The sequence below is a fragment of the Lepidothrix coronata genome, unplaced genomic scaffold (assembly GCF_001604755.1).
Source record: "Lepidothrix coronata isolate B3197 unplaced genomic scaffold, Lepidothrix_coronata-1.0 Scaffold52, whole genome shotgun sequence".
Classification (NCBI taxonomy): Eukaryota; Metazoa; Chordata; class Aves; order Passeriformes; family Pipridae; genus Lepidothrix; species Lepidothrix coronata.
Window position 1 is genome coordinate 4,643,478 of NW_016690232.1, and position 18,069 is coordinate 4,661,546.

The 18,069-nt window shown below is 44.1% G+C and overlaps 1 protein-coding gene across 8 annotated transcripts in view; it reads right to left on the bottom strand.

Moving 5' to 3' along the window:
• Window positions 1–18,069, bottom strand: part of RASAL2 (RAS protein activator like 2) — a 189,903-nt gene that overhangs the window by 49,244 nt on the left and 122,590 nt on the right. Inside the window, exon 1 of one of the 8 annotated variants that reach the window (XM_017815823.1) lies at window positions 15,931–16,116. The exons of 5 other annotated variants lie outside the window; for them this stretch is intronic. In XM_017815823.1, the coding sequence (XP_017671312.1) occupies window positions 15,931–15,943 (13 nt within the window). In that variant the 5' untranslated portion in view covers window positions 15,944–16,116. Of the gene's footprint in view, window positions 1–484; window positions 533–880; window positions 901–15,930; window positions 16,117–18,069 lie in introns of those variants that run through there. 2 more of the 8 variants (XM_017815824.1, XM_017815822.1) reach the window with 2 other exon arrangements.

An 18,069-nucleotide genomic window follows, 5' to 3' on the forward strand; every position in this document is an offset into this window, starting at 1 on the left:
TAATATATTTATTAAATTTAATTTTTTTGCGTAAGCAGTGCCGTAATTAACAGATAATTACAATCAAGACCCAGGGAAGCTCAATTTTAGTCCCAGCTGAATGCAATTTGCAAAAGGTCAAAGTTTGGTCGTGTGTGATCCCACTACTTGCTCAAACCATGCAACCAGCAGAAGACTTAGAAGTGCCTGGGTAATATGACATATATATCTCTGCAGATAAAAAAAATAAATAGGTCAACTTCTCCTCATTCTGGCAGTATGACCTTACTAAGACACGACTTTGGCATCTTAAATCCATGCAGGCTGATCTGACGAGCACAAATATTCATAAAAGCTGCACTGATATGTTTTTCTAGTATAAATACTAGAATAATAGCATAATAAAGTATACACAGCATTACAACCCTCTCCACAAACACACATATACTGCACATAAATGCATTTTTATATATAGCTAGATATGCATATGTATGCATACAGATACCTTTATCACAAGTGCTGCCCATCTCCAGCTCAATTGCCAGACTTTAAGGAATCCAGCTTCCCAAAACGCCCCCCAGCACGGGGAGGGAAAAACCCACTTCCTAGCAGAAAGTCCATTGTTATCTTCCGAATCTTAAAGGGAAGGAGCGAGCCGTGACTCCAGCCAGTGACATTTTGAACTCCTGCCGTTTTCCTTCCAGGAGCCAGCAGCCGCAGCTCAAACTTCCATTCCCGGCCGCCCGGCCCTGGGGATCGGTGCTCCTTCCACTCCCGGGAGCGCCGGGGCTCTGCTCCCCCTCCCTCCCCGGGGCTGGCGGGGAGCAGGCGAGCGAGGCAGCAGCACACAGGACTGCAGCTCTTCAATCAATCGCTCCGGCTGCACATCCTCATTACTTACTTTCAGGCTATTAACAGACGCCCAACTGCCGGCTTCCCTCCGCTCCCGAAAATTTCGCTGTACATCCTGATTCACAGCGGCAAAAAAAAAAAAAAAAAAAAAAAAGCAGGGTTTATGGAAAGAGACAGCCAGCTGGTGCCACGAGGAGCAGCGTTTGCCTCCAAAGAGCCGAAGGGGAAAAAAGGAGAGGAGCCTTCTTCAGGGATAACATTACTTGTGATGTCTCTGCACACCAGATTTTGATTTCACCAGAGTTATAATACATCTCTCCCATGGATGCTTGAGGACCGACAAAATGGAGCATTTACCGGAGGGGAGGCTGAGGAGTCTGGACCCTGCAGTATTAGTGTCTCACACGGTAGATCTTTATCTTAAAAAAACAAAACAAAAACACAAAAAACCCCAAACGGCTGACATTGAGCCTCTCAGTCTGCTGGGGGAAAGGACCAAGAGGGAGAACAGCCTCCTAAACTGGGCAAAGAAAGTGTAACACACTGGGAAATGGGCAGGGCACTGCCGGGCGTGGGGACGATGCACGAGCCCTTCTCACACGGACCAAGCACATCCCGGGCTGTCAGAGCTCGTGGTATCCATGTCAGAACGAGACCCTCTGGGAGAGATTCCTGCAGCTGAACATCAGGCACTTTTTCCTACAGCTGAGGAAGCATCACCTGTTCCAGAGCTGGAGGGTAAGTCCCCACCAAGGCACCTTTAGAGAACAAAGCCCTTGGAGCAGGGCCAGCGCCAGCCCAAGGTTTTTAAGTCAGTCCCACCATCTCAGGAGCCTCTGCAGTGCTGCCAGTTTTATCTGAAGATGTGCTTTAGTGTCACCAGCCGCCTCCCTTGTCTATACAAAAAGGAAACTTTATTTTCTGCAGCACCTGTAAGTCCTGCCCTGCCCAGAGAGAGCTGTGTTACACAGGATTTAAAACACTGCCTCTGCTGTTCCAGCTGTCCACGTAAGGAAGGCAAACGGGAGTGATATATTCCCTTGGAACTGGGGGGTAGAGCGAGCACCTTTTATGTTACACTGCATAGTAAAACATGTAACGTAATAGGTTTGGCTTCATCCACTTCTCACGCGCAGGAAATCACATCAAAGCTGCCCCGGTAATTTAAAACAGTCTGTTAACTTTGCTGAGTCATAAATGAAAACAGGAGCCCGAATTCCCCACCGTTTCCAACCACACGTTCTGCAGGAGGGGCAGTTTGGGAAAGAGTTTTAAGTTTGAACTGAATGGAGTTGAAAAGCTACCACAAGGAATGTTGCCTGGCTCCCCTCGCCTTCCCTCTCCCCCCACACGCACCCAGCAGCAATCCAAGTCCTCTGCAAATAAAACACTGAGATTTCATCAGTAAAATGAGTTTTTTTTCTTTTCTCAGACCATCACAGAAATGTAGCATTTGGAGAAGGGAAAATAAAATATTCACTAGGTGCCTGCAACAAAGTAAAAACTACCTTTCCCTCTCTTCTCCTTCTAAAAAACAAGAGTAAATAAACATGTTTAGTCCCTAGGAAAAGGAAGACCCAGATATAGCAAAACTGTCGGGAAATGTTAACTGGAAATCAAAAGCTGAAGCAACTTGCTGTGACACCCGTAGAACAGGATTTTTGCTGAGTCGTGTAAAAGAAATCTATACTGTCACCACCAGGCAAAAAATTAGACAGTTCCCTCCCCTGCTCCACTGGTAATGCTTGGGGCTGCTCTTGCATAATCTTCACCTGCTGTAAAAATCAATGCACCTCTCACCACCTTAGTATTAAATTACAACTGCTTTCTGCATTGCTCACTCTCAGGGACCAAGGCTACAGATAAATCACATTGTTTATCCATCAAAATAATCTTGAAACCCTTTTCAGCCACTCTCGGTTTCTGGGAATAAAGGTAAAAAAAAAAAAAAAAAAGAAGGCAGATAGATCTTCCCCTTTTCAACCTTCAACAAATAATGGTAGAATCCTACAATGGTTTGGGTTGGAAGGCACCACAAAGATCATCCAGGCAGGGACACCTTTCGCTACGCCATCAAACAAATGAGTCATAAACATCCCTGTGGGACACTTTTATCACCTCCTATATTGGTGATACGCATTAATATTTATGTAAATAAATGTTTATGCAAACAAGTATTTACTTGCTATTACTACATAGTAATAGTCAGTTCCAAAGTAGCTGAGCCAATTACTCTGCAGTGGCAGATGCCTCTGAAGAGGGAACTGCCCAAGGATACAATGCAGGAAGGTCTCTTTTCCCATCCTATTGCACCACTCTACCCTCAGCAATACCAAAGCTTGTTTTGTTGGCCAGAAGGCAGGTTTGTGTAAGCCAGGTGCCATTTACTACTCGGAGTAGTGGTGAGGATTGCCCTCCTTTGAAGGCAACCCTCTCTGCCACAGTGGTGCAGCCTCAGAGGCCTCAGGTCAGCACATGGCTCTGGGGCTTAACCTAAATTTCCTTTTGCTGGGTGCCCTGGCCACTTGAAATCCAAGCCTTGCTGTGGTGGGAGTTTGTATTCTCACTATGAAGAGCTCTTTCTCTGGGTGGGAGAAGCAGAGACTAAACAAAGTTCCCAGCTCTGCAGGACTAAGCCACACCAGATAGGAAGGGTTGGGAGACAGAATAGGAACAAGAAGAGGAAGAAATATCTGAACAGCATCTTTCAGATGGTTATTACCCAATGAAACAGGAAGCCTCACATATAAAAATGTTAATGTTTTATCTTGCAGTAAGCATTCCCTCTCATTTTGCTCACCTGGGGAGAATTCAGACTTGGGCCCAATTCACAGATTGTCATAAAAATGTCATTAAATGCCTTTGTAAGAAGCTTAGCGTAAAAGCAAACTCAAACTCCTTGATCTGTTTTAAGTCCTGAAGTCCAAGTTTGTGTTCTGACTAAAACACATTATGCAAATCCTGCAAGGTATAACTTAAAGGAAAAAATGGAAATTCGCAGAAATAGCTTTTCCACATTTATCAAGGCAACTAGACAGGGGAAGAAAGCCACAAGAAGATACATCAGAGTGAATGCAACCAAGTCACAGCACACTGTGCACAAAAAGTGCACAAAAGCTGCCAAGCCTGGAAAGGGAAACACAAAGGGAACCCTGCAAAGCTCACTCGCTATAGAACTCCAGCATCAAACAACTGCTAGATACCAACTATGATCAAAAACTCTCCCACTCCATTAGCAGGGGTTTGAAAAGGAGATACTGTGCTTTCCAAGACAAGTCTTGGAAGATGATCCAGGTAACTATAAAAAACTTTTAATTTACAGACAGGTAATTCTGTTGGTGTTAGGCACTTGCATTGTGCTGGTACATTAAAAAAGTGTAATTGAACTAGTGCCCAGTTCAGAAGGTGCAAAGCAAGCAACCTAAATGACACATAAGTCATTTAAAAGACATTTAAGTCATTGATTCCTAAAGGACTTCACAGTCTGAAAGACAAGACCTACCAGGCAAAGCAGATGAATACTAGAGGAGGCTGGAAGAAAGGGCATGAATATCATAGGAGAGAAAAATTTTTGGGTTTCAAGTACAAATTCTCACAATTTCTTTTTGCTGAATGTTTAGAGGAAACTGTATATGGCATTTAGTGAGTACAACATCAGCTGTTCTTAGACTGATGCATTCACTTTGAAGGGAGGAATGAATCCTCCAGCTCTGCAAACCCAGTCAGAAATTAAACAGATGCATGTCCCTAAACTGCTCAACAAATCCTCTTGTGGCATGTACAAAATTTGGGATAGTTGTTCCTTTTTAACCTCCTCATGCAGCAGCATCTAAAGCCTCCTTTAATGTTGACTCCACACACAGCCAAATTGCCCGGACAACTGTGCCAACACAAAAGCACACACAAGGAGCTACTGCCCACGACCTGGAGATGCTGATGTCCTCGTTAGTTCCTAATGATCTTGGACTGCCCCTGCTAATTCAAATTACCTTGTGTTTGCTGCAGAGAGATTGTACACACACAATTAACGCCGATCAGCTGACTCATGGTAACTTGTTCCTGCAGCCTAATTTGTTTAGAGGCTTATGACTTAGACACACATTAGTATGATATCAATATTTATTGTCCTTGTTATTAAACAACAGCCTTGAGCCACAGCTTTCCAAACCAATCTTTTTACTCTCTGTAAGAGGGCTGTGAATTGAGGCATTCTCTAAAAAGCAATCCTTTGGGATTGTCTCACAAGGGACTACTGGCTCTTGGATGCAGCAAAGCTCAACAGCTCTTCCCTGTTCCTCTCCGTGGCCCAGGAGGCTGCTCTGAGCCTTAGCACCCCCTTGCTCACAGTGGCAGGATTTTGCCCCTGAGCAGTAAGAATTATTGTTATGGACACGGGAAAAGTCCCAATGTACTGTAGGCATCCTAGGGATGTCACTGAACCTTAAATACGGTCCCAGAGTTCAGACACCACTTGAGAATTTTCCTTCCAAATGCATCTGTATATTTCTCCTCTTGAGAAGGAAAACTTTGAGCAGTCTCCCCTGATTTATCTCACTGCCATCACTCAGTCCAGGAGCCAGGCAAGCTGACAGAAATGAGTGGAAGTGGGCTGAACCCAGTGATCAGCTCCTCAAAAGGCACAGAGAAGAAAAACAGAGCAGTAAGTAACAGTTTAGTCCAGTTCAGCTCATTTGCTGCCCTGCACGTGCCCATTTACAACCTAACCTTTGCCCAGCGTGTTTGTAACTACTTCAAACAGGCTGTAACCAAGTTTAATTAACAACTGCACACCACTTAAAAGCTTTTAAAAAGAAATAAGGTCAGGTAACTGAAGGACTGAGGAAATTAAGCACCAAAGTAGTAAAGGCTTCCCAGTAAAGTGCTAAAAACCAAAAAAACCCACAAAACGCAGTCAGTACCCTACCGTACCAAGAAATGAGAGAAGGCTTTTCTCATCTTCCGTGCTGCTATCCAGCCATTCGGCCACATGCCCAGGAGAAAGAAGACTTATTCTCCAGCCAGAAAACTTTTCCATACAGAACACAATAAGTGAACGAAGCAGGGCAGGAAGGGTGGGGAGGAGCTGATGGTCTTGGGATTCCAGTACTCCAGTTATTGTCTACACTGCCAACATGGGAGCGTGATCCTGCTCTGTTCCCTCAACCCTACATCTGACACAGCAGGCATGGGTGGGAGCAGTAAGTGGGATCTGTACTTGTTGTCCCTTTGTGTCAGGTTTCAGTCCAAGCAGGAACAGAAGGAAGGCAAAAAAAAACAAAAACAAAAACAAGAGGAGCAGGGGAAACTGAGGTTTTAAAATCCAAATGAGGTAGCAGGTTATGATAGAATCAGTTCAAATAAAAAGTAGAAATAGGTCTCAGTGCTGAAGAAGCTCAAAATAAGTGAGCACAATAGCTCACCAGCTACGTGCAATGCATTCCTACCATCCCTCACAGTGTTGGCTTTGTTTGAAGGCTCAGGTATTATGCTTTATGCTGAAAGAAAAAACAGCAAGCTCAGAGGCAATTTAAATCCCCTCCCCATTACTGACGAGCCTGCATTCCCCTGTTTACAAGCCCCTTCCTGCTCCAGCTATTATCCCAGCATCCCAGCCTTCCTTACAATGAATTTGTTCATGCAATGGCAGGTTGATCAATCTGTGGATAGGAAGCTCCCACCCCTCCCTCTCCCCTCCTCCTGCATGGCGGCGGCATTGATCGGCAATAATGGAATCTGCTGCTGGCTGCCAAGGGCAGGAGAGAGGAGGGAACTGCTCCTCTTCCTCAGCGCCGAGCAGCGGGAGAGAGGGAATTGCTCCTCTTCCCCCGCGGCCGCAGCCTCGGCTGTACCGGGGCAAAGGAGAGGTGAGCAGAGAGCAGCATCCTGGGGGCTCAGAGAAGTCATCAACACGAACGGGTGGTTATTTATTGGAAAAAAAAATAATAAAAAAAAGAAGATAAATGGGAAATAATCCTGCCCTGTCTAGACAGCTCTGCGCAGCTCTGCAATGAGGACTCATCGCTGTGACTTTATGAAGGGTCACATTTAATTGTGGCAGCATTTAAATGTTACAGCATATGATTTATTCTACACAAAAGAGCGTTTTACAGGTTTACACAGGCACGAGCAGAGACGACTCCCGGCTCCTGGTAAGTGAGGGACTCCCGGGCCCCACAAATCAAAATTGCCTTTGTCCTCAGGGGATGGAGCTGATGCTCTGATCAAACTGCACTCTTTAAAGAGACAGCCGCCTTTTGTTCACCAGTTTCTGAACCTGTCTTTATTTTAAATAATTTACACAGTTGCCAATCCCTATTACAAACAAGGACATTCCCTGACCACTGAGTAAAAACCCAAGCTAAAACTACAACACCAAAAGTCCATTAGATCAGCAAAGCAAAAAATTAGATACTAACCCATAAATGAAGAAGAAGAAGAAAAAAAAGAGCTATCAAGTCCCAGCAGGGAAGAAAATTCCAATTACTAAGACAACCTGTAGCAAGTATTGTTTGTGCAGGACAGATATTTTCATAAAACACCTGCCAAGCAGGGCAGATGCTCTCCAGAATTCCCAGTTAATGAGGGAACATGGGACAGGCTGTTCAGGAGTGAGGTACCACAGCAGCGTGGAAGACTGAGCTGAGCAGTCCCCCTGAACAAGTGCATCCCCCCACCCCAACATGAACTGAGGGATGAAAACCCAGAAACATTCCCTACATCACAGAAAATCCAGCAGTAGAGAGATCTATTTCCCATCTATGCAAAAACAGCTGATTTTTTTTTTCCCCAAAAATAAGCTGTTCCAGCAAATTTCCCTCTACGTGTGGGAGGATCACGTTTGGTCCAACTTTTACAAGTAGAACCTTTTCTTTGAGTTGAGACTGAGCAAACTGATGATGTAAATCTACTTGCAATAAGAATGGAATAAAAGCACTTTTAGAGAAAGGATTAGAATGTTATTTTTGTCTATCTGGCTGTTCAATATGAAATGAAAACTTTCAACTTCTTACTTTTAGTTCCCTTAACAAATACTGCGCCCACAACCACCTGACTGACTTCCCATTAAAAACTGGTTTAAATTGCAATATTAACTATCAACTCCATAAATAAAAGGTTCTAGGGAAAACAGAGCTAAGAGTATTGATTTCCCATAAATGTTTACCAATTTTGCATCCTTTCTAGGAGTATAAATCATGTGCAAATCCTGTTTTGCCTCCTTAGCTGCCTCATCTTGTATCATAATTTAATTTATTAATTTCTTTCAATGTTCTATAATGTTCACGATAACAGGGGAAGTATATTAAATAGGAAATATGACACTGGCTTATTGGAGTATTTTAAAATATGGGAGCATTAAAAACTTTGTAAAAATATGGAGGTAGAACTGGCAAAGACTTCAGTCAGGAAGATGCGACTAGGAACTGAAAGGACACTGAAGTTTTTGATAAGCAGAACACTCCTGTGCATTAACCCTCCTGGGGCAACCCACAGAGGGGGAAAAACCTGCATAAATACTCTCCTCTTATTAATCTTCATTTTGTGTGGTTTGACAGCTCACAATACCACGCAGGAAGCCTGTCTGCAATGGACTGTCAGAAGGTGGAGATACACATCAGAACAAAAGCAGGAATTACAAAGTCCTTGTAAGAAATTAAGTCATGAACACACTCCCACTAAAAATCCCGGAGTTTTAAAGTGATAGACAGATGTAGAAGAGCCACTGACATTTAGAAACACCAAATCCATCTAACCTGACTTGAAACACCTTCAGAACATCACCCAGTGACTTCATCCATTCATTGCATTATTCCTAGTTGAACAAAGACCTGTATTCCAGAGAAAGGGACATCCAATTGTAACCAGACACTGAAAGACATGAAGAGCCTGTCTGACCCCTTGGTAAGCTGTTCCAATGGTTAACTTCACTCCTGCTTGGCAAATTGCTCCTTAGTTCCAAGACTGAGTTTATCAAGCCTCATCTCCCAACCACTGGGCTCCGGCTGACGCTTGTGTGCTTTGACAGTCCACTATCAAACTCTGGTATCAGAAATGTCCTCTCTGTTTACATCCTTTGAACACTTAGTTTCAAACAGTGCTTTCAAATATATCTTCAAACTCCTCTGGAGCATAGATTTTGATTTTTAAACCTCTTGCTTTGCAAGAAAACCAGAGACTGAAGTTGCTCCACAGCTGCAGGAGGGGTGTGGTGCTGCTCACAGCCAAAGAAACACTGTGAATAGCTTAAATTTGTCATAAAGGAGGTCTTGTGCTCTAGAGCTTACCAAAACCTATCCAAAAGTCTTGTCCAAATTTTCCAGGACAGCCAGATTGTGAGATAACATGCAAATTAGCATGAGAGGAATATTCAAAACACGACTAACTTATTTTCATGCTGTGAGACCTACCTACACTTGAGTTGCAGGACTTTGTTGAACCAATGCAAATCCAGACACAAATTGCTCTATCAAGTGGAATTATGGAAAATATAGAGGGGTGGGAGACATCAGCAAGGTAGTAATTAAAAAAAAACAACCAAAAAAGCAGGAGCAAGAAGCAGCTAATGTCTGCCTTGAGAGACTGCTTTCCAAAATAAGCACCAGTAGCTAATTTTGCTGTACAGAACAGCAGGTGAGAACGCCAGAAAACTTCTTCAAAGTGTTTGGGTTCATCTCCCTCACCCCTGAGCTCCAAAAGCAGATGAGTCCACAAGGCTGGAAATTAAACCAAGCCCTTCTGCTTTGGAACCTCTTATATAAAACGAATCATTTAAAACTTGTGTGCATCCCTTCCCAGTAATTCCCTGCATTACCCTCAGTGACTGAGCTCCTGCAGTTGTCACAAATGTCCCTCTCCTGCAGTTATGTGTCTGAAACCTGCGAAGTTAAGCAGCTTTGCCATCCTGTGAATTTAAAAATTAGCATTCTTGATCAGTGAAACTACCCAGAAGCATATGAATGCTCAGATTTTTCTACGGGAATTTTAGTAAGTGATAATTCACGATATATGCAAATAATAGAGCACAGATGCCTTGTGATGCAGATGCTTTGTAAGCAAAAAGTCATGGTGGTATAAATCATAATGTATTAATGTTCTCTGCATGAGGCACTTACAAGAGGAGGAAAAATGGGTCTTCCTTGCACTAGGGACAGGCTCTGACAGGCTGATTGATGGATATTGCTATAGTCAGTAGATGATGTCTTCACAGCAATGTAGATTAGATATTGTACACCCAAGTCATTCTTATCAGAATGTTTTACAGATAATTTAGGAGTGAACAAGAAACAATAAACATTTGTTTCTCCAGCTCCTGGATCAATGCCATGTGTCAGGCAAAACTACTCACCTTTATACCTGCCCCTTAGGAAATAAGAATAGTTATTTGAGGCATTTTGCCACAGAAAAATGCAAAGCAGTACTAACTTCCCAATCCTATTTTCGGAGCCACAGTACAGAACAAGCAGCTGGCTCGAAAATAAGTTTCCCAGATACCTAAAAATGTCAAATCTATATCCAAAGGGCTCCGTTTCCTGCATTAAATCATTTTAAATGCCTATCCATAATGAAAGTAATTTTGCTCTGAGAAACAGCACTGCCATGTAACAGCCTTCCAGCCACGCCGCGATCTAGTTCAGGAGCATCCCGATGGACAAGGCCGAGTAACTCATTCTGTGTCAGCAATCACAATGGAAGGATTCACAACTATTTTGGGATGTGGATAACTTTTTTGGCTTAAGCCACCTGAGCAAAGCCAGCGTGCAGAGCTGTGACACAGCGCTGTGAACACGCTGAGTCGTTCTGCTGCAACGCAAATCAACGGCAGGTTTCTGTCAGACAGGAGAGGATGTTGGACAGCCCCGGTGGAGCATAGCAAAGTACACGGGAAGCCCTTTTTAATCAGGAAAAACAAAAATGGATGGACACTCAAGTGTCTCTCTGAGCCAGCGCATCTTGTTGTGGAAAGTGAAACCGTGCTGATGAAGTACCAGCCCGCACATACACATCATAGTCTAGTATTTTATCCTTTCAGATTGCTTAATGAAGTGATTGTAGCACAGCCACTGATCTCCAGCAGTCACCCTCTACAGCTCTCCCCCAGCTGCAGGTGACACCCTCAACATGCCACAGCACTGGTGTGATATTGTCACTCACCAGGGCAATGGTCCCCCTCACTTCCAGAGTGAACCCCACCAGCCTTCTCAGCCCAGCTGAGATCACAGACCTTAACTCACTGCTTACCCAAGAGTGGGGCAGAGCAAAGAATTTCCTAAATAACAATTTCTGGAGCAGAAAGGAATCCAGGGGCAGCAAAAGCTACGCCTGCTGACAGCCTGGAAAGATAAATAGGGACAGAAAGGCTCAAAATGAAGGTGAGAAAAACAACAAACCTTGAAGTTCTCTAGTGTACAATAATACAGGTATTTCTGCTGGGCAGAACTGACAGATTTACAGAACTTCACTGATGAATCAACCATTTTTTTTTCCATTTCCACACCAATTTAATTACATTTTTGTACTCAATCCAACTTCAGGTATTCTCAGAATAGCCAAGGGACTCGGCTAAGTTACACTGCTAGCAGGATGGTAGGTTTGTAAGTACCTATTAATGACCACTCCAAAAACATTAAGCTAATTTAATTCCAAATTAGGGCCAAGACGTTATTTACAGAGCCATCCACTCTGAAGTGCCTTTCCAGACTGTGAACCATATGCCTCATGTCAACAGACATCTTGTACTGAAGTATGAATACACCCAGCTATATATTTAATGAGCAGTGTGTAAAGGGTACTTAATTCCCGATGCTGGTATTCACACGATGACTTTTTTCCCCAAGAATTTTTCTTGCTCACCTTGCAGGCCACATAGTTTGCACAAGTCCTGTCTTCAGAAGTGCTGTATTTTGTGAAAATAATTGATGAAGGCAGTTTCGTTGGCATGCTTCCATCGTTCCTGTTGCTCTCTAGTATTATGTCCTGACTTGCTGTTTTTCCTTGGGCATAGAGGCTCAACCAGGGCAGGGAAACAGCCAGGAGTGATTTTTCTTATTTAGGGTCATTTGGATGACACCTCCAACAAGCAAACAAATGAAAGAACGACTCTGTGAGGGCTGGGGTTTGGAAGGTGGTTGGTTTGGGGTGTTTTTGCCTTCTCTGACTAGACATGATCACAGATATAACAGAGAGCTATGATTTTGAGGAAAACATGAGAGAGAACTAAACATAAGAGAGAACTAAATGTCTTATCTTTCAGTCTGCAATATTCTGGTGCCATCAAAACGCCTAAGACCCACACAGGTGGCTTCCAAGTGTTCTGGGATGTGATTCAACATGATCAATATACAATAGTCTACTGACCATGACTCTCCTTAAGCTTCTGCTGAGATCACACAGCAACTGCCACAACATCCCCTCAACTTAAGCACTATTTACCCTCTTCCTGCAAGGTTTAGCACAAGGTAACAGCCTGACGTAGCACTCCCACAACGAGTTCGACTTGCTTGTTTTCAGCACAACCTAAATACCAGCGATTCCTGCAGAGCAGGGCTGAGGGTGCTGTGCCAACAGGGAGCTTTACTCCACCCTGAGGTAACTGCACGCTCCCTCTTTACGCCAAGAAACCGCAGCTTTGCCAACACCACCAGGTGGGAGTTGAACTCTGCTTGACTGGCACAGACCAAGAAGACAGTTGCCTGCACTTGTAACACCAGATAATGAGACAGAAAACCACCAGCAAAAGGCTCTTGGTGTCCAGCAGCCCAAAAGCACGTGGCTTGCACTTCCCAGGTACGCAGCAGAAGAGCAGGAGCATTCGGAGAATGAGTGGTTGTGACCAGCAGTGATTCCCTACCCCTGCCCGTGAATCATGTGGTCTCCCTCCCTCTTACTACTCAGTTCCACCTGTGTTTATAGGAAGACTGTGTTAATCTCTACACAAGCACCAAAATAAGGCAACTGCGAAAGCCCAAGGCCTTGCCAAACAACAGAGAAAGTGCAGCACATGGAGGGTTTTTTTAATCTGTTCCCAAATTAGGGACCAAATTTAGTGATGTAACAAGGAAACACAGAAAGGGAAGAGACTACATAGTTTAGGGAATTTTTACAAGGACATACCAAGTCCTCCATCTTGTGGACATGGGCTTAATTTCTGACTGATGCAATATCTTAAAGCTTCTTCCTGGACACTCTGGTGAGAATGCCCCTGGAGAATATAGCCAACATTTCGGAGTGACCTTAGGACATCCCAGGCCAGGGCTTTAAGAGTGTGAATGACGTAAAAAGTGGCATTAAAATTATGCTGTATTTTGTACAGTTGGCATTTTTTCTGTAGCCATTATTCCTGGAATCAAACAAATGTGGAGACAATTATAGCCTCTATTCTAGAAAAGGGAACTGGCTATCACAGTTTGAGTGCAACTGAGGTTGGAAATGTGACTGAAGTCTGCTCCAGAAAGGACCAAAACAAGCAGGAAAATTAATAAATAGATAGAAAAAATATTTCCAATCTCCTCTTTTCTAAGCCAGATTTGCATTTTTCCATGCTTGTGGCTGGTGACACTTTTGAAGGTTGCCCAGAGACTTCATTCTGACCAAATGTGTTGGTTGAGCTGTTTCACTTCTCTGGCAGGAGTCCATGTCCCAACATTGCCCTCCTAAAGTCCCTGCTGAGCACGCTGCAGGTGCAGAGAAAGAAAAATGCCATGTTGTGTGTAACCACAGCAGACCCACTGCCTAAGGGGCAGCACTGTTCAGCTGTGGGAGAATGGATATCAGTAAAAATCTCTTCACTTGAGAGGGTGTCAGGCACTGGGATGGGCTGCCCAGGGAAGTGGCCAAGTCACCATCCCTGAAGTGTTCAAAAAACATGTGGACGTGGTGTTTGGGGCCATGGTTCAGTGGTGGCCTCAGAAGTGCTGGGTTAATGGTTGAACTTGATGATCTTCAAGGTCTTTTCCAACCTTAATGATTCTGTGGTTCTACACAGACTCACCCCAGCCATTTGTAGCTGCCACCATCTGCTCAGAGAACCAGCCATTTACTCTGCAACCCAATTTTTGCAGTTACCATGAGAACTTCAGCACCATTTCCCATTAAAGCCATAACATATATACTCCAAGTCTGTAGGCAATTTCATACGTGGAGATGATACTGCTGAAACCATAAGCATTGTTTGTGGTTGCATCATTTGCTTCTTGACTTCCTGTGCAGATTTCCCTCTCCCTTACCAGAACCAGTCACCCATTTATGTAGAAAATTAAATGGAAGGGGATCATTAGGTCTCCCTTCTGCCATTGGCCCAGTTTCAAATCCCACCATTATTAGCTCCCCTTAAAAAACATTTGTGCTGCCTGATGCCAATTAGCCACGAAACCTCGATAAAAGGAAGTATTCCTTTTGTGGAGAATTAAAGTTTGGACAAGCACATACTTCTACAGGCTGGAAAACGAATCGTTCTCTTGGTGCCAACGAGCCATTTACAAATGCCACCCATACCCTGTAACTTGCTGCGTCCCAGAATTCTCTGGCTTCCAATATTACACTTATTCCCAGATATCAGAAAACGGCAAAGGGGCAGGTCAAGGCTCAATATACCAGAATGCCTCTGCCTCCTGCTTTCACACAACTTAGGCTGATTTGTTCCCATGAGCTTTAAAGAGCCATGACAGATCTTTCTGACACAAGTCACCTCAAGTATTCATTGCAATTACACCATTTTCCCCTCCCAAGGGATTTCAGAAAGAGGGAGAGCACCCACAGAGTATCAGATAAAGCTGGGCACAACATGAAGAATTTGCAGGAACTGAGTTGCTGCTCACGTCTGCCTTCCACAACTGCCCAGTATTGTACTCTTAATTCACTACCCTATTAACATGTTAATCGTATGAAAGAGCCCCAAAAAGAAACAGGAAATTCTGAAGGGAACCTCTTGGTAACCACCCCAAAATCACCTAAATGAAACTTGGAAGTGATGGGCCTTGTGGTGCCTTGAGCTTTTCTGAGCAGTTTGCCAAAAGTTTGCTTGTTTTTCAAAGAAACACGTGTTTGCCCTCCCTCCCCCCCCCCCAAAAAAAAAAAAAAAGCTAAGGCAGAAGGTTTTCATTTTCAGATCATGTAATTCAAAGGCAGCTGCAGAACAAGCCCACTGGTTCAGGCAAACAAAAAAGTCTCTCCAAGTTAGTAAATTAGCATTCACTCTGTCTACAGATGAAGAAGAAAATGAGCGAGGAGGACGTCGTAATCAGCACCTATTAAAGGAGGTTTCCAAGGTAGAAAACATTTGACTCAGGAGATTCCACTCCCGGTTTCCTTAGACAACATTTACTGCTTTGGTACCTACTGAAAAATGTTTAACTCTATCAAAAAGCAGGAAACTGAAATGCTTTTCAGCTTGCTATCACTTAACGCATTTTTGGGGAAAAAAAGCTGCCAGAAAAGCAAGTAGCATTGCTAATACAGGAAAACAAATCCTCCTGTTTTTATGAGCAACCTGTAGGATTCCCTGAACTGCTTTGATTTACTATCCCTTGCTGCAGGACAGGAAGCCAGGTTGGCAATATCCTCTGCTGGAAACATCACGCAATGTCAGCCACAAGTAAACACCAACAAATATCCCCACAGTGTGCCCTGGAATGCTGCTGTCTGGCCTTATCCAGAAATCCAATGCCATTTAAAAATGTACTGACTCGTGTGAGGTAAGTAAAGGCTTATAATGAGAAGGGGAAAAAAAGCAGCCTCCTGATTTAAGTGGCAATAAAACAGAGTTTTAACTCTGAAAGCTGTTACAAAAACTTGTTTCTCATCTTAGCATCTACATGATGTTTGAATAGTAACATTTCTGCACCTCTGAGCAAAAAAGTACCAATAATCCACTTTTCCAGTCATCCCACTGAAGCCATGCAAACAACTGTAAGAACCTGCATATAAAGCTGAAATAACAAAGCAGAGAGTTGCTATATACACGGAACATGGATAAAACCCCTTCCAGTTTCTAGTTTCTTTGAGTTCAGTCACTTTAAATCCCCAGCAAAACACCTCTGTGCCTCCCACCCAAACCTGCCTCTCTGGAAATGCCGCCCGGCCGGTGTCAGGAGGGATCTGTCTCACCTGTGCGCTGCATCCTGTGGGAATCCTGCTACCTCCACCATGGTCCTGCCAGGATGCCGAGCAGAAAGCCAGCGGAGCCTCTGCACGCTCCTGCCCCGCGCTGTTTCCCTGCCTCAGCCGGGCTGGAATGCGGCAAAGCCAGAGCCGGAGCCGTCCAGCGCCAGCCTCTCTATTCAGCTCCTTGGCTCGCCTTGGACGAGAGCCGCCCTCCGCTCGCTCGCCTTCCCCCCCAGCGCATGGGATGAACGCCGCGCTCCCCAAAACCAGCGGCGTGCTCTGCCCGGGATGGGCAGACGCTCCATTTTCCCTGTCCCAAGGGAGCGTGGGGAGCAGGGAGACAGCGCCAGCGCTCAGGTGGGGCGGGAGGAGACGCTGAAAACCCGCCCGATGCTGAGAAAACTCGGGGATTTCAAGCAGCTGAGTCCCGAGTCTAAAATCAGCTCCAGGGAAACTTAAGAGGGTGATATCACTGCATACACTGCCCGGGCTGCGAGAAGCCAGTCAAGATGAAAACATCTCGTCAGCTGGACGAGGAACTACATCTGAATGTGTTTGAAAAGCTGCACTTCGTTTGAAGATGTTTCCCCACTTCAAATGCTTCCACAGCTTAGGAAATACACAGCACCAAAAAAGCCCCAAGAGTCACTTAAACAAACAAGGAACTTCCCCCCCCCCCTTTGTTTTTTTGCACTGCCTTTTTTTATTTTTCTTTTTTTTGGCTTTAAATTCCAAGATCTGTGGCTTTGAAAGTGAAATGGTGAAGCCTGATACCAGATGCCTTTTCCTGAGCTCTGTTTTTTTTATTATTTTTTTTTATGTTTTATTTAGAAGTGCTGAGAGCTGAACTTCCAGGCATAGCATTTTTATTTATTTATAGCTCTTTAAGGCACAGAAGCCAAACCCTACAAAGAGTTTGGTTACTGCTGCCATCATACTGTCCTTTACATTATAATACCCCTGACAGAAGAATGTGTCAAGTTGGATCAGTTTAAAAGTTCATGGTTTGATTCCCAGCAGATCCCACCTGCCAGTTGGGCCGGGGGGAACCAAAGCAGACAAACGCACACACAGGAGGAATGCAAAGTTGTTAAGCCTGTTGCTAAACAGGCTAAAATTGCTCACCAAGAGCTAAGGGGCTGCACACACTCTCCTACTTTCTGCTGTTCTTGAGAGCGAGTGATTTGTTTTTCTAATTTCCTGGATTTTTTTCCTAACTTTCCCTAATTTTTTTTTCTAATTTTCTCGGATTTTGCCAGCTGACTGCACTGCAATGTTCTCCTCTGATTCAGTCCTTCTTTGCACTACCTCGTTTGTCACAGGGTTGCTTAAGATGAGGTTCTGCACATTCTCTCAGGCCAGCAATTTCCCACACCCTCGGTGTTTCCCCTGCAAGAAACAGTAGCTTTGGCCTCCCTACCTCTTGCCAAGGCTCACGTGAAAAATCTGCGGGAATAGCACAGCGTAGCCCTCGGGAAAGAAACTTGTTGAATGGGTGCTTCAACAATACTAAGGGCAAAATAAATAACAGAGAATTGCAATTGCTCCCTCGCCCTCTAAAGCCAATCATTAAACTACACCCTGGGATCCTGCACCAAGAGCAGCACTGGAAAAGAATGGAAAAAAAAAACCACACCAGTGTAACTAAATAAACAGACTAAAGGACAAATTGGTTTGACCTGCTGCTTGGAAATGCCTGGAAACAGCAGGAAAAAGGGTCTTGGGATTACAGTGGAGCCAGATTCTGTAGGAGAGCAGCAACAGCTGATAAGCTACTGCATCTCCTCTCTCTCACCGCCCCTGCACCACAAAACCCCGTGAATGCCATGGTAATTACAGAGCACACTTCATCCCAGAGCTCTGCACCAGCTACATCCACAGCAGCACCACAGAAAAGCATCTCTCTGGAGGGTGGAGCAACATCAGACAATTCGTGTGTACCATAGGGCAGGAGGGAAAAGATGGAAAAACTAAGGACTGGGACATTAAAGTTAACCTGTACTTTAATTAGGGTTAACTTTAAGAGTTAACCCTCTTCAAGGGTTCTAATGCTTTTATGGGAAAATCCTGTTGTGTTTTCTTTTTTTTTTTTAAACTTTTTTTTTTTTTTTTTTAACTTTTTTTTTTTTTTAATTGTCAGGT